Raw genomic sequence first — 25,239 nt, 5'->3', positions numbered from 1 at the left:
GAGCATTTAGATGGACAAAAATTAAAATCACTTATGAGATTATTTTACTAAAAGTCTTCACCTATTCTTTGTAATCATTACCTATAACATAGGCTTTTTTCAAATATTAACAACATATTGTTAAAAGTTGATGCTTTTAAAATCATATGTTCTTTGCTTAACACTGTAACAGGGAGTCTTAGTTGTCTCTGTTAAATCATCAATTTCTTGATGGAGGCGTTAGACCTTGCTCTTTTCTCTTGATCCATTTCTGATGCAGAATAAATATTAAGTGAGAATGTTCTATTGGTGGGGGATGACATGAGAAGAAAACAACTATTTTCTTAGCTAAGCAAAGCCTAAACTTGAAACTCTCCAACTTTTATTTCCTCTCTTCATGCTACTTTTAACTCAAACACTTCACTCTTTATTGATACACAGTGTTAAATATTTAACATATAGTTTTGCATTGATTTGGGTTTGTATATAAGCTTCATATAAACACACATTTGTGTTACATTGATTGCTTTGTGAAGGCAAACACACAGCCATTATAATATACTCTTTTAATGTCAAGCCATGGTGATATACGTGGGCACTGCAAAGCATGGGGGAAGGCTGTCTCAGAATCTGTCGCATAGATCCATAAAGAAAACTGCAAGTTAGGAGTGTTTTGGTGTTTGGGACTGTGGGGATTGCAGCAGTTTTTCTCCATTCTGGAGAAAGGTCAGGTGTTTCAGATGAAGTGGAATCTAGCTGCAAGGTTGGAAAAGACTGAATGAGAACCTCTAACTACCTAAGCATCTGAGAATTTTTTATTCAAGTAGAGATTCTTCCAATCTTGAGGTTACATTATTTTCTAAAGTAAAATTCTCAAAGCCAAGCATCATCTTTTTCTACTGTTTAAACAACTCCAGCTCTTGCAGGAAGATTTTCTACGTTAATCTGAGGAGATTCAGTGGTTTCTCTTAAATTTCTGTGGTCTATATGTGAATCTTTTATGGTTAAAGTCCTGATAGACAATTTAATTTTGCTATTATCTTGTCCCATGCCTCTGATTTGTAAATGTTAAACCACATTTCCATCTAAAAGTGATGCAAATTTATTACTCTCTAACAGGTTAATGCTTTCAATCTGTTATTTCTATGGACTTTTATATCCATCCAGCACATGTGTAGGTATAGTGCCCAGTTGAGGTCAGAGTTCATATGCTGACTGCAGAAATTTTATGAAGATGATGCTGATGGTAATAAAAAGGAGAGTGATGATGGAAAACTGGATACACATTCTGTGGATGTCCCATATAACAATAATAACAGTAGTGGTGAAAAGGACGATAGCAATATTGGTGGTTTAGAACAGTACATAGTAGACATTCAATAATGATTAAATCAATGACTAAATGATAGTGGACATGGTGAAGGAAGTGGTGGTGGTGATTGTCATGAAGACGAAGAGAGTCAAGGTAGAAGTGATGGTGCTGCTGATCTTTCTCATACCGTGGTAAAGTTAGTAGTGGGCAAATTGATTTACTCCTCTTGGGTCATCCAGTTCTTGTTATTGGAGTTGAATGGAAATGAAGATGATTGAGAAGTCTCCTTGCAAGGCAATTTTTAAAAAAAATGACACTCACTTCTGGGGTGCTCAGTGATTTTCTCTCTCCATTTGTACATAAGATTATGCAACACGGGTTGTGTTTCCCCATAGAAAGCTATATGGGACTTGAAAAACTTCTAGTGCCTCAGAAGAGGCAATGTCCCTGATATTGGATTCTAGAACCCAACAATCAGATTTGAAGAATTAGAAAAGTCATTTGAGGAATGGAGCTGATCTGCTTCACTTTTCTGCACCCAACATCCTGCCCCAGAGGAACTCCTATTGAGAGCTAGCCATACCCAGAAACCCCAAGGAACACACAACAAGGAACCCCTGGGAAGCCAGCATTTACAAGAACATGAAATATAAGTAGGAAAGTGTCCTGAGGTAGAAAGAATGCTCGGGATAATGCTGCAAATCCTAACATCATCAAAACAGTCAGGTAATAGGCAGTGATGGTGCAGCAGAGATGAGAGTAACTGGAGAAGAAGACAAGGCAAGGGCTTTGACCTTTCCTAGATGAGGTGTGGGAGGAAAACTCTAGGGATGGTGGTGTTGATGCCCGCCACAATCCACAAATATTTTTCAGTGACTTTAGGGAACTATAAATTATCTGTGTTGTAAGAGTCTTTGAAAACATCTGTTCAAATCTTTTTTATTTTAGAGAAGAAGAAGTTGGGGGTACGTGAGGAGAAGTTGCTCTGCCCGATGTGCGTTGTCAGAGATACTGCAAATTCACAAAGCCAAATCCCTGACTTGACAGAAGGCTCTCTTTTTAACCTTCAGGATTCCTTGCTTGGGCCTTCTAACCTCATGGCTTTTCTTGTTGAGAATTCCTGGTTCCTGTCTCCTTTGGAAATCATCTTTCAAAACGCATAGCGTCTCTGCTGAGTGAGTTATTGGGTGCCACATTCGTAAGATTTCAGGGATTGTTCTCAGAGCTTCTGCATTTCTTTAATTTCCCATCTTTGCTTCTAGTGCTTATGAGAACAGTCTGTAAACTTCTGAAGGCTTCCTGAAAGAGGCCTCAACAGTCACTTTTAGGGGATGACTTTTCTGTCTTCTCCACAGCCCAATATGGCTGGTTATTTTATCAGTGGAAAGTATAGGAAGGTTGGAGGTAGGAATTTTCCTCTCTCTTTTGTTTCCTGATGGTGGTGTAGGGAAGAAATCCAGTTTCTGAGCATCTAGAACACAATATTATAACACAGAAAAGGACTGAACTGGGATCAGGAGCCTTGGTTTCTAGTTTCAGCCCTATTAACAGATTCTATGGTACAGGGTCAACAATTTCTGCCTGCAGGCTACGATTCCTCTATTGCAAAGTGAAGAGCATTCCTTAGATAATGTCAAGTTCCTTTCAGGTGCTCCCATTCAGTGTTCTTTGCATTGGGAAAGTTTTCTGAATAGAGGAAGAATCCTGAAGTAGTTAATTGTTTGTCTTACCCCTTGTTCGTAGGAATCATGGATCATGGCAACCACACATGGACCCAGAATTTTATCCTTAATGGTTTCACTACCACTGGAACTCTGCGACCTCTTGCATTCTCAGGGACCCTGTGCATCTATCTGCTCACCCTGGCAGGGAACTTGTTCATCATTGTCCTCGTTCAAGCAGATTCTGGACTATCCACACCCATGTACTTCTTCATCGGTGTCCTCTCCTTCTTGGAACTCTGGTATGTCAGCACCACAGTGCCCACACTGCTGCATACCTTGCTCCATGGACATTCACCCATCTCATCAGCTGTGTGCTTCATCCAGTTATATGTCTTCCATTCCTTGGGCATGACTGAGTGTTATCTGTTGGGTGTCATGGTGTTGGACCGCTACTTTGCCATCTGTCGCCCACTCCACTACCATGTGCTCATGAGCAGGCAGAGACAGTTATGGCTAGCAGGGACCACTTGGGTGGCTGGCTTCTCAGCTGCACTTGTGCCGGCCAGCCTCACAGTCACTCTGCCCTTCTGTTTAAAAGAGGTGGCTCATTACTTTTGTGACCTGGCCCCACTAATGCGATTGGCGTGTGTGGACACAAGCTGGCATACTCAGGTCCATGGGGCAATAATTGGTGTGGCCACTGGGTGCAACTTTGTGCTCATTTTAGGACTCTATGGGGGTATCCTGAGAGCCGTGCTGAAGCTGCCCTCAGCTGCCAGCCGTGCCAAGGCCTTCTCTACCTGTTCCTCCCACATAACTGTAGTGGCACTCTTTTATGCTTCTGCCTTCACAGTGTATGTGGGGCCACCTAGGAGTCGCCCTGAAGGCACAGACAAACATATTGCTTTGGTATATGCCCTTCTTACTCCTTTCCTCAATCCTATCATCTATACCCTTCGCAACAGGGAGGTGAAGGAGGCCATGAAGAGGATCACTGTCAGGATCAGGACTATTTTGAAGGAATGCTGACAATCTTTATTGTCATAGCCCAGCTTCCCGGTAACTGCAGGAATCAGCCAGTTGGTTAGTTGATCATCTGGTCAGAGTTAAAGTAAATGCCAGTGAAATAATCAGTCAACTCATTTGTCAAACATGCTGCAAACACTTACTCAGGAAGAGATGGTCCCGGATTAATCAGAGTTTGAATATGTACAGAGAAAGGAGATATGTCTTTGATTTCACCCCAATCCAAAGGGGAGAGAAATGTGACAAAGCAGGAAAATAACAGAGACACAGCACAAATGGTTTTGCTGAACTTATAACTTAGAGAGACAGTGTAATACTGAGACAAAGAAGAAAAACTAAAGGTGAGAGTGGGGGCTTTTGTCAAGATAGGATTTCCAGAGAAGGATTGAAAAGGTGAAAAACATGTTTGGAAAAAAGAGACTAAAATTCTAACTTGCCTAGGTTTCAGATGTGAAACAGTGAGCCGTGGGCAGAAAGCTTAGTATAGTGGAATCCAGTGATCTGGGGTTATCATATGATCAAAGGTAGCTCAGGGGAGGAGAGAACAGTTCCACCGGGCAGGAGGCTGGAAGCTAGAGATAATAGTTTACTCTCTAATGGGGAAAGAGCAAAGTATTGGATGAAGGTGTTGTCTGAGTTCTCTTCTAATATCATAGAATACACCTTTGAAATCATCTGGAGCTGTATTAAATAAGAATAAATAAATAAATATATATTTTTTTAACCAAGCTTTGCAAGTCTTGTATATAAAGCACACTAGTACAAAGTAGAAAACAGATTGAAATAGAAATAGGGACCTGAAGCTCTGACCACATTCTATTGCCTCTTTTCTCCTCTAGCTCCCACACCACTTTCTCTGCTGGGCAACTTTTGAAAATCATTGCTCAGGTTCAACTTTCATACTTTAGTGATGTGTGAATTGAGGGTCAAATACCAGCAAAAGGATGTGAGAAAATTAGTGAGAAAGATCGGACCAAAATCTTGGCAGACACTAGGCCATTCTATGGGTTTTAAATATTCTGTTTTTCATTCTTATATAAGTAACTGCTGAAAAATCAAACCAATTTTTTTAGTATGTCTGCCCTATGTCAGAAACAGTGACAGCTGCTTTTAAATGTACTTTTAATTTAATCTTCATAATTTTCCTCTGAAGAAGGAAGAATCATCCCAATATTTACATGATGAAATTCGAAAGATCCTGGACTTGCTGTAAAGAGACATGGATTCATCTCCAGATCCACTCTGGCAGGCTGATAACATTGGCAAGACTTCCTCAGTCTCATTCTTTCTGTGCTGAGTGAGAGCCTGGAGCAGAGGACTGCTCACATTCCTTCCTGCTTAGGGAGTTTTCATTCTATGATTGCAACACTTCTTAAAGAAAACAGGATCTGAACTAGGCCCCAGGCGGCAAGATCTGAATATCCAGAACAGAGAGTGGAAGGGGATCCAAATCCAAGTTTTGTCACTTTTTGGCTTTGTGATCCTAGACAAAAACGAAAGTAATTTCTCTCTTGACTTCAATTTTGTCTTCCTTTAAAAAAATTATGTAACAAAGAGTTTTAAAGATTAAGTAAAATAACACATGACAAGTGTTCAATACATACATTAGCCTTATTATTCCAGAGGCAGGGCAATATAGTGGTCAGAGCATGGACTCTGAGGCCTGTCTGCTTGGGTTCGAACATTAATTCTACCCTATACTTGCAGTGTGACCTTGGGTAATGCACTTAGCTTCCTTGTGCCTCAGTTTGCTGATCTGGAAAATGAGGACAATAATGAAACTTTAGGCAGTACATAGATATTAATCATTATTGCTTCAAAGATTTTCCACCTACATTTCAGCAGTGGGAATTTCTTTCCTTGAGAATGTTTAGTTTCAACACACATCTCAAATTTTCATTATGTGTGAAGTCAGAAGAATTGGCAGCATCCAGGGGCCCTCCTGGTGGTGTAGCAGTTAAGGTCCTGCACTTCACTTCGGTAGCCCGGGGTTTGCAGGTTCGTCATCCTGGGCATGGATGTACACATTGCTCATCAAGTCATGCTGTGGCAGCATCTCACACAGAAGAACTAGAAGGACTTACAACTAGGATATACAGTTATGTACTGGAGCTTTGTGGAGAGGAAAAAAAAAAGAGGAAGATTGGCAACAGATGTTAGCTCAGTGCCAATCTTCAAAAAAAAAAAAAAAAGAAAAGAATTGGTAGCATCCAAGTGAAGCATCTCCTTTTGACCTAAGTGTCCAAAGTCAACTTGCATTACCTGAACAGTACGTCCTGTTTTCACCAAATCTATGCTGCTTCCCTAAATGCAGGGTGCAATACTCTGTTCCCCTGGCCTGCTATGTCTATTGTTTTTGAGCTCTGATCTTTTCACTCCTCTTGGACACCTTTCTTGAGATGGCTCTTTTTGCAAGTCATTGCAGGCACACAGGAAACTCCTATGCTCCCTCTGGTGGCAGCACAAAAGACTGGCTGAAACTGCTTGCCCTTGCAACGGCTTGGGTCCCATTAATCAATAACCCTGTGGGTCCCATCTCTGTGGGTCTATACTGTGCAGAGAGCCTGAGGGCTTTCAATCCTGTTTTAGAGATAGCAATAATTAACAACTCAAGGCAGCACCATTGATTTATTCATTAGTGAGCAAATGAATGAATGAACTCAAGAGTTAAATGAGTGTGACAGAGATTAAGTGCCCCTCCTATAACTCCATCAGGATATAGTATTTTTCTTAGATCTATTCATAGCTCCAAACTCTCTTGCCTTTCATTTTACAATCTTTCCTCTCTTGCAACCTCCTTCCTTTTAGAATATAAAGTTTATATCATCCTTCGTGCAGAATTTCCCAACTGATAAAAATAACAGTGGTGCTGAGTAACTGATTCCTCACCCCTAACACATGCCCTTTAAATGGTCATATAAGGCTTGAGGAAACTGGAGTCCCTCGACTGATTGCCTCTGGCAGTAAGCAGCCTTTCTGATCACCTGTGGGTTCTCTACAAATACTATCACTTTTTATATGTGCTATGGTGTGACAAAAATGAAAATCAATGCCTTAGTGCGTGACATATTGGTGTAAGTGTCCAAGGTAAGACTCAACTTTTGGCCGCTTCTTCCCTGGTGATATCTAGATAACGCCTCTAGTAGGAGAGACAATGAGAAGAAGCCAGGACTAAAATCTACCATAATCAGACCAGTTGCTCAGTACTAGTGATAAACAAATGTCAAGCAACAGGATATATTGGAGTATATGAGGAAGCTATTGGTATAAAACTAATTTGGCCTCATTTTGTTTTTTCCAAAAGGGCTTGATGTGGCAGTTGAGCATGCATTGTATATCTGCTGTAAGCATTTGTTTTGTCCCAAAGACAAGAACAAATGCCCTTAAGATAAAGGTGCAGCTTCCCCCACTTTGGCATTTCCTTAAGGATAAGCATCTCTCCCTAGAGTAGGAATTGATTGCTGTGCTCAGCTGTGACTACCCAGCTAGAGACAACAGACCTGCTACCTGCTGTGTCCATCAATCACTGTGCCAACAGGGCAATCTCTTGACTATTGCAAAAGAGACATTTCAATCATATGTGATACATGCTCTTTGACTGTATAGAACCACTCTCTACGCCCTCACTTCTTTGGAGTGCTCCATTCCTTTGTGGAAGGACTCTCCCAGGCTATGTGGTCCTCAAATCTGGTTCATAATAAACTCACCCCAAGTATGGTTTATAGATTGGTTATGGCTTATTGGCATCAACACTAGCATTAAGACTAATATTCCGTCATATAAAGTGTTTATACAGTTGTTGCCTAAGCTCAAATGAGTTAGTGAGCAAAAGGAGGTACTGTTAATAACTACTCTAGGACATCAGATATATTAACCCAGAGTTGGGGCAAACAAGGACATACGACCACAGCATAACACTGAACTAACACTTTTTTTTTAAATGTGACTTCTTTGCTTCAACAAATAATACAACTAAATGTTTCAAAACTCAGAGCAATCCAGGAGTATTTACGTACAGAAGTCCTGCTACTCCCAATTCCCAACATATTTGCTCCTTTCTATCCCTCATTCCCACCCTGACAGGTGGCCACTTTTAATAGTTTTTCCTGTATGATTTCAGTGTTTCTATATGCAAAACTCAGAAGATAAGAATAATTTATAATCTCCTATTCTTAAGCATATGGCTCCATACTACAAACTTTGTTGTGTCTTTGCTTTTCTTATTCTTAGTAAGAAATCTTGAAAATCTTTTCATTTCTTTGTAAAGAGTGGTTTCCCATTTGAAAAAATAGCTCCATAGTATTCCAATGTATGTTTAATTTGACTAGTCCTCTATTAAAGGACTCTTGTGTTGCTCTAGTCTTTGGCTATCAAATAGAGATCTACAATGAATAACTTTACATATACATTATTTCATATATGTACATATGAATTCCCAGCAGTGAGATTCTCAGGTCATTGTGGAAATGTACATGTAATTTGGGCAAATATTCTTATATTTTCTTTGAAAGAGATTATGCCATTTAGTTCTTCCACCAGCAATGGATGAAAGTGTGTTTCTTCATAGCAATTTCTGTAAAGTGTGTTTTCAAACTTTTGAACCTTTGTAAATACGAAAATTAAGAAATGTTATCTCATTGTAGTTTTAAACTTAAATTTATCTTACTGTGCATGAGGTTGAAATTTTTTCTTATGTTTAAAAAATTTATATTTTTTATATAATTGTCTGGTTTGAGGGTCCATCTCCCAAAGTCTGCAGTAAACATGTTAGGGAAAAGAACTGTGTTTGTGCATCTTATTTTCCCCAGTTCCCAGAATAAGACCTGGGCATAAAAGATGTTTAAAAGATGTATTAAATGAAGGAATGAATGAATGACTGTGATTTCCCATATTTATTACATTATTTTAGTATTTGGCAAGACTTTCAGAGTCTGGCTCATAAAAGGAGAATGTAGGAATACCAACGTGGTGTGCAGATATACAGAACTAAAAATAAGTATTAAAGTGGCCACTCTGAGTCCAGCACAACCATTCATCTGAAGAATCTAGACAGATGGCTAATCTATACACATCCATGAAATAAGGAGAAAACGAAGAGTCTTGGTGTTTGGGACTGTGAAGGACGCAGTAATTTAGTCAAAGAGCAGTGACAACTATTCATCCTAGACAAAGGTCAGGTATTTCAGATGAAGAAGGATGTAGGCTCAATACTGCTTGAGAATAAACCAGGCTCTCTGTCCAAATACTTGAGTTTTTGTTTGCTTTTCTTTCCTCAAAGAGACTTTTCCAATTCTGAAGTTACATTAGCACTCTCAGAAGCAAATATCTTCTTTTCCTTTTGCTCCAACATCTCCAGTCCCTGTAGGAAGTTTTTCCAATGGGATGTCAGAACGTCCAATAATTTCCTTCATTTTAGTGTTGATACACTTGTTCATATTTTACAGTCACCACTTTATATTACATTTAATTTAGCAACCGTCTTGTCTCTACCTTTGATTCTGAGAAAAAGTACATTTGATCTATAAAAGATTCAAATGCATTACTTCCGATAATAAATGCTTTTATTCTATTATTTTTCTAGATTCCATATTCATCCAAGCACATGCTCACAGATAGTTCCCAGCTGAGGTCAGAGCTCAGATGCTAATCTCAGGGCTTTTGATATAAAGATAATCTCAGGGCTTTTGATGGATATAAATAAAAGTGATTACGAAAAAGTGGATAAGCCTCATGAGGAAGTCCTGGGAAATGATTATAGTGGTGGTGATATAAGTAATGGCAACAATACTGGTAACAGAGACTTAGAACAATGCACTTAGAACAGTATATTAGGTATTCAATAAACAACGATTAAATCAATGAATAAATGATAGAGGACATAATGAAGGTAGAGATAGTAGTGAGACTAATGAAGGTAGAGATGTTCAGCCCAGAATTGATAGTGGTGCCTGAGTTGATTGTGCCCATAAGGTAATGAGGTTAGTTGTGATCGGAAAGAAAAGTTGGATGAGAAATTTCCCTGTAAGGAGAATTTTTAAAAGATGAAATTCACTTCTGGGATGCTCAAGATGTAATTCTCCATTTGTGCACAAAAGTATGCAAGTTGTATTATCTCTCCCCATAGAAAGCTATATGGAACTTGCAAAAAATTTCATGGCCCGAGGAGGCAATGTCCCTGAGATTGGATTCCAGAGCCCAACAGTCAGGGTTGCAGAGTTGAGAGTCATTTGGGAAATAGAGCTGAGCTGCTTCACTTTCCTGTGCCCAATCTCCTGCCCCATAGGAACCCCTACTGAGAGGTAACCACACCCAGCAACCCCAGGGAACACACAGCAAGGAGCACCTGGGAGGCCAGCATTCCCAGAAATGTGAAATATAAGAGGGAAGTCTTTTGGAGGCAGAAAGAACATTGAAAAAGAAGCTACAAGTCTTAATATCATCAAAACAGTCAGGTAATAGACAGGGATGGTGAAGCAGAGATGAAAGAAGCTGAAGAGAGGACTAGGAATGGGCTTTGATCTTTCATAGGTGAGGCCTATTACATGTGTGGGAAGAAAACTCTTAGGACATTAGTGTACATCATCTATCTCCACCATCACCCCAAAGACATTTTTCAGGGGCTTTAGAGAATCGCAGACTACCAGGGCTGTGTGTAACTTTATGAGGCATCTATTTAAATTTCTTCAGTTTAGAGAAGAGAAGGTTGTGGTAAGGAAAGGAGAAATTGCCAGGTTCAACGTCATTTTGAGTTAGTGGTAGAGCAAGTTTAGAAAGCCAATTCCCAAAGAGAATGTGTTTTGTCTTGTTCTACAGCCCTTTAGACTGACATCATAGGGTCCTGACTTCATCAATTCACACACAACCCCTAAAGACATTCTGGTACATAATTCCCTTTGGGAGTCCTTCCTTAAAATGCACCAGTATTTACACTTCTTTTTTCTCCCATCTTTTCCTCCTACAGCCCTTACTGAGAACATTCTTGAATTCTAGAGAGGTTCCACAAAGGAGACTTAGCAATCACATTTTAGAAAGTATATGTCTCCTTTCCCACAGTTTAGTACAACTGATTGTTGGATGTAGGGTGTATGGTACAGGTGGATGCTTTAAAGAATTGTAGGAAATTTCATTTTAACTGTAAGAAGATGAGTGTGAAAATTTTCCTATCTCTTCTGTTGCCCAGTGGGGCACGTGGGAGAAAATCCTCGGGCCTGAGACTCTGGTGTCACATTCTATACAACTGGAAAAGTGCTGGGCTGTGAAGCAGGAAACGTGGACTCCACTCTGACTTTGTCATCAGCAGACTGTGATATTATACAAATAACTTCTGCTTTCTGGTCTTCAGTTCCTCTTTTGGAAAGTGAGGGAAGTTGGTTTGATAATGTGTAAGATATTTTTAGGTGCATATGTTCTATACTTCTGGCTCTGGGGAAATTTCTCAAGAAGAATCTTGAAGTAGTTAACTTTCTGTCTCTACCTTTCATTCCTAGGAATCATGGATCATGTCAACCACACGTGGATCCAGAGTTTCATCCTTGTTGGTTTCACTGCCACTGGAACTCTGCGACTTCTTGCATTTTCGGGGACCCTGTGTATCTATCTCCTCACTATGGCAGGGAACTTGTTCGTCATTGTCCTCATTCAAGCAGATTCTGGACTATCCACACCCATGTACTTCTTTATCAGTGTCCTCTCCTTCTTGGAACTCTGGTATGTCAGCACCACAGTGCCCACACTGCTGCATACCTTGCTCCATGGACATTCACCCATCTCATCAGCTGTGTGCTTCATCCAGTTATATGTCTTCCATTCCTTGGGCATGACTGAGTGTTATCTGTTGGGTGTCATGGCGTTGGACCGCTACTTCGCCATCTGTCACCCTCTCCACTACCATGCACTCATGAGCAGAAAGGTACAGTTATGGCTAGCAGGGACCACTTGGGTGGCTGGCTTCTCAGCTGCACTTGTGCCAGCCAGCCTCACAGTCACTTTGCCCTTCTGTTCAAAAGAGGTGGCCCATTACTTTTGTGACCTGGCCCCACTAATGCGATCGGCGTGTGTGGACACAAGCTGGCGTGCTCAAGTCCATATTGTAGTGATTGGTATGATCAATGCATGCAATCTTGTGCTCATTTTAGGACTCTATGGGGGTATCCTGAGAGCCGTGCTGAAGCTGCCCTCAGCTGCCAGCCGTGCCAAGGCCTTTTCCACCTGTTCCTCCCACATAACTGTAGTAACACTATTCTTTGGATCTGCCTTCATTGTCTATGTGGGGCCAGCTGGGAATCGACCTGAGGGCACAGACAAGCTTATTGCCTTGGTGTATTCTTTTCTTACCCCTTTTCTCAACCCAATTATTTATACTCTTCGTAATAAAGAAGTGAAGGAGGCTGTCAGGAGGGTCAGTCAGAGGATTAGGGCCATGTTGAAGGGACCCTGAGGATCTGTAGAGTCATAGGCATTCATTTGGTAAATGTAAGATTTAGTTGATTAGTCAATCAACTAATCTAATAATCTGTCAAATAATTTGTCAAACACACTTCATAGACCAACTAAAGTGGACTGAGTCTTGGATTGTGACAAATCGGGATATTTGTAAAGGGAGAAGAAATATGTCCTCTAAACCCATACCTATCTAATATGGGTGAAAGGATACATAAGTAAAAAAATAGCCAAAAAATAAGGATGCAAGTGTAAACTTTTAGGTAGACTTAGAGAGAGATAGAACTGTGTTTGAAAGAGTTTGTAAGAACCAAAGCTGACTGTGGGATTGTGTTTAAGATAGGGTTCCTGGAGAAGAACTGAGAAAATAGTAAATAAGGTTAGCAAAAAAATAAATAAATAAAGGAACTTCTTGGGTACATGTTCAGATATAGATCAGTAAGTTATGAAAGGAGAGCTCATGGGAACGTTGAGTTCAGTGTTCCTGGGTGATCCTGCAATAAAAGAGTGTTTGAAGCTAAAGCTGAGAATTTACTCTCTAATGAAGAAGATCAGGGGTTTAGAGATCAGGGTGCTGGATGTGTTGATCATTAAAAGTGAGTTATGGAAATATACCCTGCAGTTAGAATTTGAAATCATCAGTCAACCACACAATATCATTAATAAAGGCCTTTGAGTGCAAAACTAGCTCTAGGAACCAAGAGGAGATAGAAAAAGGAGGCACAATTTTTGTTTTCAAAGTTTTGTTTAGAAGAGTCAGTTATCTCCTCTCTCTTACACACGCACACACACACACACACACACACATTGACTTAATATCAAGTTAGCAACAGCATATTGACTAATGTCAAGAAACCAACTTTTCTACTTTGCTCTATGTATACCTGTGGTGGTAGAATGTCATGAAAAGTGGAGGGAAGGAGTGCCTACATTGGCAGAAAGGGAATGAGAAAAACAAAACTAAGTTTCACAGAAGTTTATTCTGACATTTTCCCCAAGACTCAGACCTTGGAATCCTAGTACCCTAGGCATTCAGTTATTACTTCTCTGAAAGTTCTCTTCATACCACGCCATGGAATTGTAGGATCCTCCTAGAAGATTCTTTGTCTCAGGATAACCCGGTTACAGCTTTACTGAAAATACAAAAAGAAAACTCATTTTTAAAGTAAATCTTCTGGGCAACACTTCACTTTTAATGATAGGGTAAATGAGTTTTGGGTTTCATGTTTTTGCCTAAAGATGTTGAAATATTTTATTTCTAGTGCAAAGATGACTAGGTGTTTATTTTAACTTATTTTACCAGAAGGAAAATGTATGTGGGGTGACATACAGTAACATTGGCTTTCCTCTCAATTCAGGAATCCTGACTAGAATAATGAAATGTTCTGGAATCCCAACTTATTTAATGTGGATGGGCTGTCCCACTTGACTTTGCTTTTTTGTATGACAATGTAGCCTCAGCCTCAAGTCAATTTTCCCTGACCATCCAGCCCAGATTTGGACTACACTCTCTGCTCTGAACTATGGTAGGTCATAAGTAAAGGGAAACCCATTTTAATATTATTAAACTATGAAGACTAATTCTGTGGGTAGAGAAAAACAGCAACAATAGCAGAAATCGAACCTGTGATTCTTTCCTTTCCCAAGTCAAAGCAATTTTTCTTTTGTTGTGAGAAGTTGATGGGAGTAGGAGAGATGGGCTCATACTGGTAAGACAATAAGACTAGGTTCAAGTCTCAGGTTAAGTCAACATTCAATGTTTGAAGCCTTACTTTGAGCAAACACCATTTGCAGCTAGGCATTGAATCACTGAACTCCTGAGTTAGGCATCTGGCAAAAACCCATCTGTCTTTACAGAAGATAAAACTGAAGTGAAGATGTGGGAAATAACTTAACCAAGGTTGCATGGGAATTTAGAAATAGGCTGGAAATGGGATAGCCAAAGTTTTCTAACCCTTCCCATTATGTCACTACACCATTTGGCCTCTAAGTTGCCTTCTTACCTGAAGCAGAATGTCTGTGGCACTGAGCACCATGCAGCAGGAGAAGTGGGTGGGAATGAAAATTTGGTGAGTGATAGACGTCTTCTGGGAGCCTATCTCTCCCACAGAGTAACTCTCCTACTCATAGAGAACATGGCCTGCCATGGATTTTTACAAGGCTTTCTCTGGTCAGCCTTTTTGCTCTAGGCCTCCTGCCATCTCTATTTTCCTTTCTGGAGTAGGAATGGACTCTCTACTTCATAGAACCATTCCATGCTCTTGCTTAATTCCATAATCTCTTATGCAAACAAACCATTTATGCTTGAATATCTTGTATCTATTTTCTCATTAAATTTCCCACAGTGGGAAAATGGATAAGTGTCTTTCAAAAGTCAGTTAGTAGGGTAAAGAATTCAGTTCAAAAATTTTAGCTCTACTGAGTGAGAGGAAAGAACAATATTTTAAAAACAGAAGATCTGATTCTGCTGACTGAATCTTTACCCTCCCTCCCATTCATGCCAGCTGTGGGTTTTTCAGAACCTGTATGAACCCTTGAATCAGGCCACATATAATTTTTCACTTAAATGTAGGCTAGCTGGAGAAAATCCTTTTAAACATAATTTATACGAGCCTACAGAAGCATTATTGGAAAGGTATTTTGTTCTCTACAGTCATAAAGTTCTAAATATAAGAAATTATAGGCAATTTCTTCAGTTCTTTAATTCAGAGAACAAGTCACTAAACCATTTTGAACCGTCTCCAAATACAGGGACGTTGATTAGTGGTGGGATAAATGAGCTTCAACAAATCACCTGGAATGTGCTCAGGTAAACCTTAACTGTGGATAAGGAATTTTATCTTAATGAGAATGTGCATCTGGGACCTTCTAAATTAGAAACTTTGAGGGTGGGATCTAGCAATTTGTGTTTTAACAAGCCTCAAGCTGACCTGAAGCAAGTTCAAGTCTCAGAAGCACTGATCTGATTGGTGAGATTGGAAGAGGAACGGGGCATGTGTAGACCAGTCCTTTCCTCGGCTCCTCTCCTTGGGAGCCAGCCTGCCCAGTTTGTGTGTTCTGCTCTCTACTCTGGAGTGGAAGGGGATTGTCTCCGTGGAGGAGGTCTGTGGCTTTCAGGGCTTCCTGGTAATCAGATGGGAGAACCATGAGGAAAAATAACACACCCACTATGATAGTAAGATATTTGAATACCCTCCCCTGAGTAAATAATATACCAGGTGGATAAATCCTAAGTGAGTATATAAAAAATTTAAAGAGAATAATTAACAAGACCCACCCACTGAAGGCATATAGAGTACAGATCAACTTCACGCACATGTGGAATTAAACAAATGCTAGGTTATAAAATAAGGCTTACTGAAATTTTGTAGCTTTTGTTCTGGAGATCTAATGTACAGCATGGTGACTACACTTAATGATACTGTTTTGTACGCTTTTTTCCTTTTATTTGCTAAGAGGGTAGACCCTAAGCATTCCTACCACAAAAATAAATAAATAAAAGCAAAGAAAGAAAATGGTAACTATGGGAGGTGACAGATATTTTAGTTAGCTTGATTGTGGTGGTCATTTTGCAATGTACAAGTATATCAAAACATCAAGTTGTACACCTTAAATACATAAAATTTCTATTTGTCAATTGCATGTCAATAAGCTGAAAATGAACTAAAATAAAATAAGCTTCAACACAGCTGAGAATTAATGTTATACTGTAGACTGTTTCTAAATCATGTTATAATTAAATTTGTAGTAAATAACTAAGTGATAAATTTAAAATGTCCATGTGTTTCATATTTAAAAAACAACTCTAGGGGGCTGGCCCATTGGCATAGTGAGTAAGTTCACACACTCTGCTTCGGCAGCCTGGGGTCCACAGGTTTGGACCCCAGGCATGGACCAACATACTGCTCATCGGTCCATGCTGTGGTGTCATCCTGCATACAAAATGGAGGAAGATTTGCACAGACGTTAGCTCAGGGCCAATCTTCTTTGCCAAAAAACAACAAAAAAAACTCACTTCCAAACAACTTATAGATATAAGAAAAACTTTCAAAGGAAAGTAAGAAACATTTATTCCTGAACAATTTTAAAAACCATAATTTCAAAACTCTTGGAATAAAGCTAAAGTGCTTATCATAGAGAAATTCATAGCCTTAAATGATTACAATACAAAAGAAGAAAAGTGTAAAATTAGTCAAGGAAACATCCAAGTTGGGGACTTACAGAAATTATATTATGAGGAAAGTAGTATTAAGTAAGTAATATACTTACTAATAATACTAACAATTACTAAGTAATATACTTACTAAGTATATTACTAAGAAAGTAGGAGGCAGAAAAGGATAAATACAGAAAAAGAAATTAATACAATAAAAATAAATATAAAACAAAGAGAACATGTAGATTAAAAGGTTGGTTCTAGGGGAAAAAAATAAAATAATTATACGCCTGACGAGACTAATAAAGAATCAAAGGGAGAGAGGGGTAAAAATAAGAAATATTAGGAATGAAAAAGTGATATAACTACAAGTTCAGCAAAGCTTAAAACGATAATAGATGATACTATTAACAACACATGTCAATAACTAAAAGCTTAATTAGCTGGATTTATTTCCAGGAAACTGAAAATTACCAATATCAACTTCAGAATCAGTAAAAAATCTTAATGATATTGAATTAAAATTTAAAAATACCACTAGAAAGAAACTTTGGACCCGGATTGATTAACAAGTGAGTTCTACCAAATATTAAAGAAAAATATAATTCCCCACTTTTACACAACCTCTTCAGAGAACAGAAACACTGGACATACAGCCCAACAATGCACTTTCTGATTTCAAAATGAATCAAATCAGTGTATGAAGGATTTAGAGGCCCACCTCACTCATTAACATTAATACAAAATTCTCCCTCCGAACACTCCTAAACCAAACTTAATAATCTATATCAAGTGATTATGATTGAATTTGGCTTATCTCAGGAATGCAAGACATTTAACATTTGAAAAGTGAATAATATAATTTATCATATTAACAGATTAAAAGAGGAAAAACATGATAATTATCTCTTTTGATGCAGGGAAAAAAGCATTCAATAACTATTCATAATTAAAAAAATAAGAAACAACAGCGGTAAAACTACAAATACAAAAAAACTTCCTTATCCTGATAAAGGGCAGCTCTTTAAAATCATGCAGTAGAACTGATAGTGAAGTATGAAAAGCATTTCCTTTAAGATCATGAACAAAACAAGATTAATGGCTAATATAACTTCTGTTCAACATTGTTTGGAGGTACTGACTATTGCAGCAAATAAGCAAAAAGAGTAAAGAAATTAAAAGTATAAATATTGGAAAAAACCCTGTAATTATTTGTAGATGACTTTCTTATTTATGCTGAATCATAGATAACCACAGATAAATTATTAAAATTAATATGGAAGGTTGACCAGCTTTTTATATAATTCAAAGAAAAAAAAGCTAATTGCGTTATTGTATAATAGCAACAGTTATATCATGTAATTAATGAGATAGAATTTATAACATCAACAAAATATATATAAAGTATTTAACAAAAGATGTTCAATACTTTTTCTGGAAATTCTTATAAATTGGTATTTAAAGTCATTATATAACACTTATATAAATGATGAGATAGAACACATTCATGGGGAGGGAAATGAATAATAGAAAAAATATTTCTTCTCCCTAAATTGACCTATTGATAAAATAAAATCTCATACAAAATTCTAAAAGTGGCGTTATGGAATTTGACAGTTTTTCCCAAGGTCAAGAATAGTCCTGACTTCAAGAGAAAAAAGAAGAGAAAAGGTAGTGTACTGTGGTGATGGAGGTTTCTACCAGAGATCAAATGATTTCAATTTATAAACTAATTTAGTTATACTCAGTGGCCTATGAAGATGAAAATATTAGAAGAAATTATAATTTAAACTTTGGTTTGTTCAATACAGACCTGTTTTGAATGTGAAGCTTTTCACTAACGGCGTTTTAGAAAAAGAATTAAAATGGGCCATGTGAGAGTGGATTAAACCCATACGAGAAGCTGAAAAATATTCAGAATTTGGAATCCTGAACAGGAGGTTAGAGGGCACCTGTCACAGTTTATAAAAACCTCCACATCATGTGTAGCTTGAAAATTGCCAAAAGAAGTTTTCCTTTTTGTTCCGATTCCTACAAGCTTGAACAGAAGGGCAGGAGAAAGTAAATATGATTATCAGTTTGGAATTTAAAAGCTGTTCTGAATTCTTATAAATTTTTCCCTTGGAAACAAAGGCTGAACTTTTTGTTTTTTGTTTTTTTTTGGTGTGGAAATACCAAATTCAGATATATCCAAAATGATTAACCACAAACACAAGTTACGAGCCATTCTTAATCTTTCCTACTGGACATGCTCTATGACATCCTGAAATCTACTAAATGGTTTTATATCTTATGATAAGCATGAAGGTTTATGTTTTATGTGCATAATGAAAATTAACAACAGTACAGTCCTCATTTTTCATCCTGAATTCACAGAAAGAAAACAGGTGTGGTCTGTGCTTATGGTAGACTGGCAGACAGAGTTAACATTAATCTTATCTAAGAATTTTGCTTCGTTCGCTTTGCTTACTAGGCACAGCTGTCTAGATTCCAGGGGCTTATATAATTGTATTCTTATGCTTCTCTTATTAACAATGATCAAGAGATTTATAAAAGAGTTTCTAAACAAACTTTGAGGTCCCAGTGATGACTTTACAGTTTCCTTTCAATTATAGCTTCCTTCTTTCCTAATAGGCTGGCTTTTGCTGCTGCTTCTATATCAATTACAAGTTTAATCTACCTTCTAGATAAAGTGAATTAAGATACCAATGATAGAATTATCTCCAGTAACTGACAGAATCCAATCCAGACCAAGCCCTGCTCCTTGAAGTCTCCCCCAAATCACATAACATGAGCCCACATCCTGTAATAGTTTCTTTCTAACACCGCCTACTGAAACACCTCACTGTCCACAGGATGTGTGATCTCTCTCATTGCAGCAAAAAGATCAGCTCAATTTTGTTAAGCTATAGGTGTGTTCCTGTCCTTTGGCTCGAAGCATCGCCATGTTGTTTGACTCTCAAAACAATCCAAATACACCCTTTTTAAGGGTGAAGAAAACAAGGCCGTGAGACGTTAAGCAACTTAGATGTGGTAACAGAGTTATATGGAGTTTAACAAACATCTACTCTACACCTGCAGGATTATATGTAGACACATTTTAGAACGAATATAGTTATTTTCTGTATTTCATCTCACTTAACCCTCACAACACAACATTTAAACATGAGAAAGTACAGATTCAAAGAGATAAATGACTGCCTAAAGGCATATAGGTAATGAGTGGTGGTCAGGAGTAAAGGCCTGGAGATAGGCACTGTTTGTGGCTATGTGACCTTGGTTATGTTCCTTCAACCACTATCAGTGCTTCTGGAAGCAGTGGAGCTTAAAGAGATGAGCACAGGTTCTGGGGTTAGAGTGCTTTGGTTCATAATCTATGGGCACCTACCAACTGTGTGACCTTAGGCACATTGTTAAACTCTCTGTGCCTCAGTTTCCTCAAATGTCAAACAAGAATAACAATTGTACCAATCTCATAGAGTAATTGTGAGGATAATATTAGTTTATACACGTATTCTGCTTAGAACGATATGTGTTACCTAGCAAGGGCTCAGTAAATGTGTATTTTATTGAAGCCAGGATTCAAATAAAGTTTTCTGGGGCTCCAAAACCCACGCTTTTTTTCAGAACAGGCAACTCCTATCAGAGAGGCTTCTCGAAGAATAATCTTGGATTGGATCAGGCACATGATTAGGAAAAGTAATTGGTTGAAAATACGAGGGGAAATGCAAAGTCTCTTTTGACTTGAGAGGTGAGACATGGAAATGTAAGAGTATGTGTGTTTAGGGGTGGAGTTATGGGAGGGTTGGGGTCATGTTTTCAGAGCCGGAGTCCAAGAGTCTGAGTTAAGAAGACACTGGAGATGGGGAGAGGGGTGGGTGTAGAAGAAGTGATAATGAGATGGCAAGGACTTGGGGAAAAGCCTCTCTGAGACCAGCTGGTGGAAGGCAGACTTCACTTCTACCCAAGTTCCCTCCCAGTGGCCTAGCCTGAGCCTGAGTCTCATCTGCCTCTGGGGCTGGAGCTCTCTCCCTTGCCTGTGCCCCTCATGGCCTGAAATAGTCAAGGTTAGCTCTGGGGACCCTGTCCCAGGGTGATAGGACTCACTGAAGAGGAAGAAAGACTCCTAGATCCAGTCTTGATCTCCCACATATATCCGAGCCAGGCAAGACAGAAGCAGATACTGAATGATGCTCAGCGGCTGGTAGGTGATCTGGGAGCTACGCTAGCTTTAGTGATTTGGGATCTGAAAGGTGGGATCTATAATAAAGGTTTCAAAAACAGATAATATTTTGAAATCAGAGAATTGGTTTAGTAGAAAAATGTCTTAAATAACTGGGACTTGGAAAGTCCAATTTTGGGAATCATAGAGTATCAGATTGAAAGAGACTTTAAGAGCCATCTGGTCTACCTTCCTCCCCATGATACTTAATAATTTACTCTACAAACAAGAGATTGGATAACGCTTGATGTTGAGAGACAGTCAGTTGCCCTGTGTGCTGCCACAGACTGGCTATGTGCTTGCATGGATGGCAGAAAGTAAAGGTTTCTGAAAAAGTCATTCATGATGTAGGAGCTGTGACTAAGAAGATTTAATGAGGTATCATATCATCTCAGGAGCAGCTGTATTTGAAAAGACTTCACCTAGAGAGGACTATATACAGGGTCTCTAATTGAGGGTTAAGGACATCTGATAATGTAAGAATTTAAGGTCCGGAGGTCTTCAGAGTGTGTCTGAAATAATTCCATGTTTGCAAGATCTTACTCAACCTACACATACAGCTGGCTTCAGAAAAGCTCATTTGTAGAAAGATGAAACATCGTCAATAACGGTTACCTACACACAAAATATGATCCTGAATTTAATTTCTCTGAGTGGGTGGGAGCTATGATGAGTTCTTCAACAGGATTAGGGAAATGGGGGCACGACAAACCTTGAGACGCTAAGTTCATTTAGATTTATTGAGCTTGAAATGTCAAAAGGACAACGGGAGGAATCTAGTTAGCTTCAACTCAAAAACAGAACAAAGTCATGCTACAGAAAAATTCAAGTACATTCAAGAAACATTAATTGAGTTTACAATTCTATGCTCATTGTTCTAGGCATTAGTAGGGGGATATAAAATAATTAATGAAGTACTACATTTACTGTCAAAGATCTTATCAATTTCTGGGAAATACAGTATGCTAACTGGATGCTATGTTAGGAAGATGTAGAAAAAGAAACAAGAAACTTTTTCTGGGGGAGTAAGTTCTTCAGTGTAAGGTTTCACTGAAGAGCTGACTTTTGACCTAATTTTGAAGGATGAGAAGGAGTTGCCAGATGGAGAGAAGAGAAAGAGGGGTAATCCAGAAGAAAATGGTTAAGAGGGGCAAAGGTGCCAGAAATGTAATGAAGCAAAGATTTCTGTGGTAACATATTTGTCTCCTGTAATTAGAGAGGTGAATGTACAATCCCTTTAGAATAGAAAAGATTAAAGAAGAGTGCCTTAAACGCTAGTTGCTTTGAATCAGTTTAGCATTTTAAAAAATCAAATCCAGAAGTTTCTTTCCACGGCAGGGCATTTGGGTTTGGGAGGAATATTTGGATTTGAGTAGTATAAGTTGAAGGGAAAGCATTAGGGGTCAACTAATTATTAAATTAATTGTTAAATTAATTAGTTTGATTTAACAATTAGTTTTTATTGACTATCTTTAATGTGACAGCCATTATGGCAAGGGTTAGTATTACAAAAATAAGCAAGAGATTGCAGTTTGTGAGTATGGAGGCTAGAATTTGGACAGCCCTCTCCAAATGCAGTGCGGTCTATGGGGTCTGATGTGACTGACACTGTCTACCATTTTTATGCATTTAAAGTCACATTGTTTATGTTTCCTTGTTGTGGTGGTTTCTTTTCTTTTCGCATCTATTTTCCATTTTGCTTGAGAACAATTAGAAAGTCAGTACTTTTTTTTTGTATAAAATTTTACCAAGCCAGCTATGTATTCCTCGTCTATATTGATATAACTAGTTTTCTGAAAATGCAGGATTTATGCTTATTGCCACTTCATCATGTTTGTTTTTCAGTCTGCGTTCTCTCACCAGATGTGTTAACCGTCCCACTCATCTTTCCATCAGCAACACTTGCAAGGCAAATTCACACCTTCGTTTCTGAGTTTGAGGTTAGAGTAGTTAAATATCAGTGATGTTTTAAAAATCTGCATCTGATCATGTCATTCGTCTGTCTAGCATTCTCCAGTGGCTCCCCACAGCTTTTGGGCTGAGGTCCTAAATCATTAGGTGAGCTCACTAGTTGCCTTACCATACAGGGGATCGTACATTTCCCTAACTCAGGCTGCTTCCTGCTCAGCACCTGCACGTGTGCTTTCTGTCTGAAATGTTTCTTTTCTTCTTTTATCTCACTAACTCATTCTTCCCAGAAGGTTCAGCTCAAGTACTTGCTTCTCCAAGAAGCCTTTCTCAGTCATTTCAGTCTGAGAGACGTGACCCTTCCTTACCCTCTGTAGTGTTCTGTACTTCACAGGCTGTGTTGAGATGACTGACTGATGTCTGCTTCCCTAAGAGGTCGTAAGCATTCTGTGGCAGAGACTGCACCTAGTTGAATTGTTTTCCTTATGCCTAACACATGTGAATTTGATAATTGTTTATAGAAGTGAACTGAACAATAAGACTTGCCACTGCATTAATCTCATATAAAAATTTACCTTTTTTAGACTTGACCGAAGGAAAAACTATGACCCGGGGTGGGGGGGGGGATAAAATGTTTGTGGAAGTCCATATAGTATAGAGATAAACAGCATGGAATTCGAGTGCATAAATTCAAATTCTGTTTCTGTGACGTGGTATGTACATGAAATAGAAAAGTTTCATAATCTCTTCATTCTCTCTGTTCCTGAATTTTCTCATCTGTAAAATAGGTATCACAATGGTATGAATCTCATTGGATGTGTGAAAAGTAAGATATTGAATGAAAAACATTTGTAAAAATATTTGATACATAGTGAGTACTAACAAGAGTTAGCTATTATTATTTTTAGAATAGTGTTAATAGTAGTAGCAGTAATAGTAATAAAGTGCTGCCATTAAATAATAATTTAAAAAGAACAGAGAGAAATAAAGTTTTGAGTTGGATTTGGCAGTCATCTCAATCCAGTTTTTTCTCCTTTCTTTCCCCATCTCAGCCTCCCATGGAGCAACACAACCGTTCCAGTCTAGCTGAATTTGTACTCCTTGGCTTCCCCAAAGTGGGACATGTCAGAGGCTGGCTTTTTGTCCTGTTATTGTTGGCATACCTGTTCACTATCTGTGGTAACCTGCTCATCTTCTTAGTCATACGGCTGGATGCGGCCCTGCACATACCCATGTACCACTTTGTCAGTCTTCTCTCCTTCTTGGAGCTGTGGTACACAGCTGCCACCACCCCCAAGATGCTAGCTAATCTTCTCAGTGAGAAGAAGACCATTTCTTTTGCAGGATGCCTCCTTCAGACCTACTTCTTCCACTCCCTAGGGGCCTCTGAATGCTACCTTCTTACAGCCATGGCCTATGACCGATACCTGGCCATTTGCCGGCCCCTCCACTACCCTGCAATTATGACCCCAACACTCTGTGGCAGGCTGGCTGCTGGTTGTTGGGTTTGTGGCTTCCTGTGTCCCATTTCTGAAGTCATCCTGGTCTCCCAGCTCCCCTTCTGTGGCTACAATGAAATCCAGCACATCTTCTGCGACTTTCCACCTCTGCTGAGCCTGGCCTGCAAGGACACATCCACTAATGTCCTGGTGGACTTTGCCATCAATGCCTTTATCATCCTTGTCACCTTCCTCTTTGTTATGATTTCTTATGGAAGAATCATTGTGGCTGTACTGAAGATAAAAACATCAGTAGGAAGAAAGAAGGCCTTTTCTACTTGTGCCTCACGTCTCATTGTGGTCCTCATTTTCTTTGGGAGCATCACCTTCATGTATGTGCGACTAAAGGAGAGCTATTCACTGACCCTTGATCGGACACTTGCTGTAGTCTACTCTGTACTAACACCACTGGTCAACCCAGTTATCTACAGTCTTCGTAACCAGGAACTCATTAAGGCCATCAAGAGGACCATCTTCCAAAAACAGGGCAGAGCTAGTCCCATTCACCAATGACTTTCTACCAAGGTCCTTCTTCCACTTCAATGTTGATCTCATAAAAGCTCTAGGTACCTTTGTCCTGACCTTGAATAATCTTCTTCTATCACCACACATGCTATGGATCCCATCTCCTCTTATCTTCTCAAAGACTTTATTTCATTATGTTTTTCTTCTATTTCCTACATATTTATGCTTTCCACTTTTTACTTGATAAGTGCTTTCAACATTTAAGAATACTTTAGTATTGCCATTCTTAGAAACAAGCATATACATTTCCTTGGTCACAGCAAGAGGTCTATTTCTCTCCACTCCTTTTTACAATTAAACTTCTCAACATGATTAATGACACGATCTATCTTCTCTTTTTTGCTTCCTAGTCACCCATTCCAACTTGGCTTTAGCTCAGACCTTTTGATAAATATTTTGCAAAGGTGACAAATGACCTTGATGCTGCCAAATACAATAGACTTTTCTTGTCCTTCCTGTTTTTTTTTTCAGTTTTTTTATTTTTTTATTTTTATTATTTTTTTTCCTTT

General features: G+C 38.8%; 3 protein-coding genes across 4 annotated transcripts; all 3 read left to right on the top strand.

The window, feature by feature from the left end:
* Positions 1–1,211: 1,211 nt before the first annotated feature.
* LOC106835820 (olfactory receptor 10C1-like) lies at positions 1,212–4,697 on the top strand. Of its 2 annotated transcripts, none has more exons than XM_014848422.3 (2): positions 1,212–2,489; positions 3,035–4,697. In XM_014848422.3, the coding sequence occupies exon 2, from the start codon at positions 3,040–3,042 to the stop codon at positions 3,982–3,984; it is 945 nt and encodes a 314-aa protein (XP_014703908.1). In that variant the 5' UTR covers positions 1,212–2,489; positions 3,035–3,039; the 3' UTR covers positions 3,985–4,697. The 2 variants fall into 2 exon arrangements, with proteins under 2 accessions (XP_014703908.1, XP_070353419.1); XM_070497318.1 differs by having other exon boundaries at positions 1,213–2,466.
* Positions 4,698–11,473: 6,776 nt separating this feature from the next.
* Positions 11,474–16,097, top strand: LOC106835819 (olfactory receptor 10C1-like). The gene has a single exon (XM_070497510.1). It carries the CDS (start codon positions 11,474–11,476, stop codon positions 12,416–12,418), a length of 945 nt encoding a protein of 314 aa, XP_070353611.1. The 3' UTR covers positions 12,419–16,097.
* Positions 16,098–23,764: 7,667 nt separating this feature from the next.
* On the top strand, positions 23,765–24,826 carry OR6N2 (olfactory receptor family 6 subfamily N member 2). Its single transcript, XM_014848411.2, has one exon. The coding sequence runs from the start codon at positions 23,765–23,767 to the stop codon at positions 24,716–24,718; it is 954 nt and encodes a 317-aa protein (XP_014703897.2). The 3' UTR covers positions 24,719–24,826.
* Positions 24,827–25,239: the final 413 nt, after the last annotated feature.

Source organism: Equus asinus, chromosome 25 (assembly GCF_041296235.1).
Source record: "Equus asinus isolate D_3611 breed Donkey chromosome 25, EquAss-T2T_v2, whole genome shotgun sequence".
NCBI lineage: Eukaryota > Metazoa > Chordata > Mammalia > Perissodactyla > Equidae > Equus > Equus asinus.
This window is presented reverse-complemented; position numbering and strand designations above follow the sequence as displayed.

Bases quoted from the DNA above. Each gene is read 5' to 3' on its own strand.
- OR6N2 (XM_014848411.2), top strand. From the start codon at position 23,765: ATGGAGCAACACAACCGTTCCAGTCTAGCTGAATTTGTACTCCTTGGC.
- LOC106835820 (XM_014848422.3), top strand. From the start codon at position 3,040: ATGGATCATGGCAACCACACATGGACCCAGAATTTTATCCTTAATGGT.
- LOC106835819 (XM_070497510.1), top strand. From the start codon at position 11,474: ATGGATCATGTCAACCACACGTGGATCCAGAGTTTCATCCTTGTTGGT.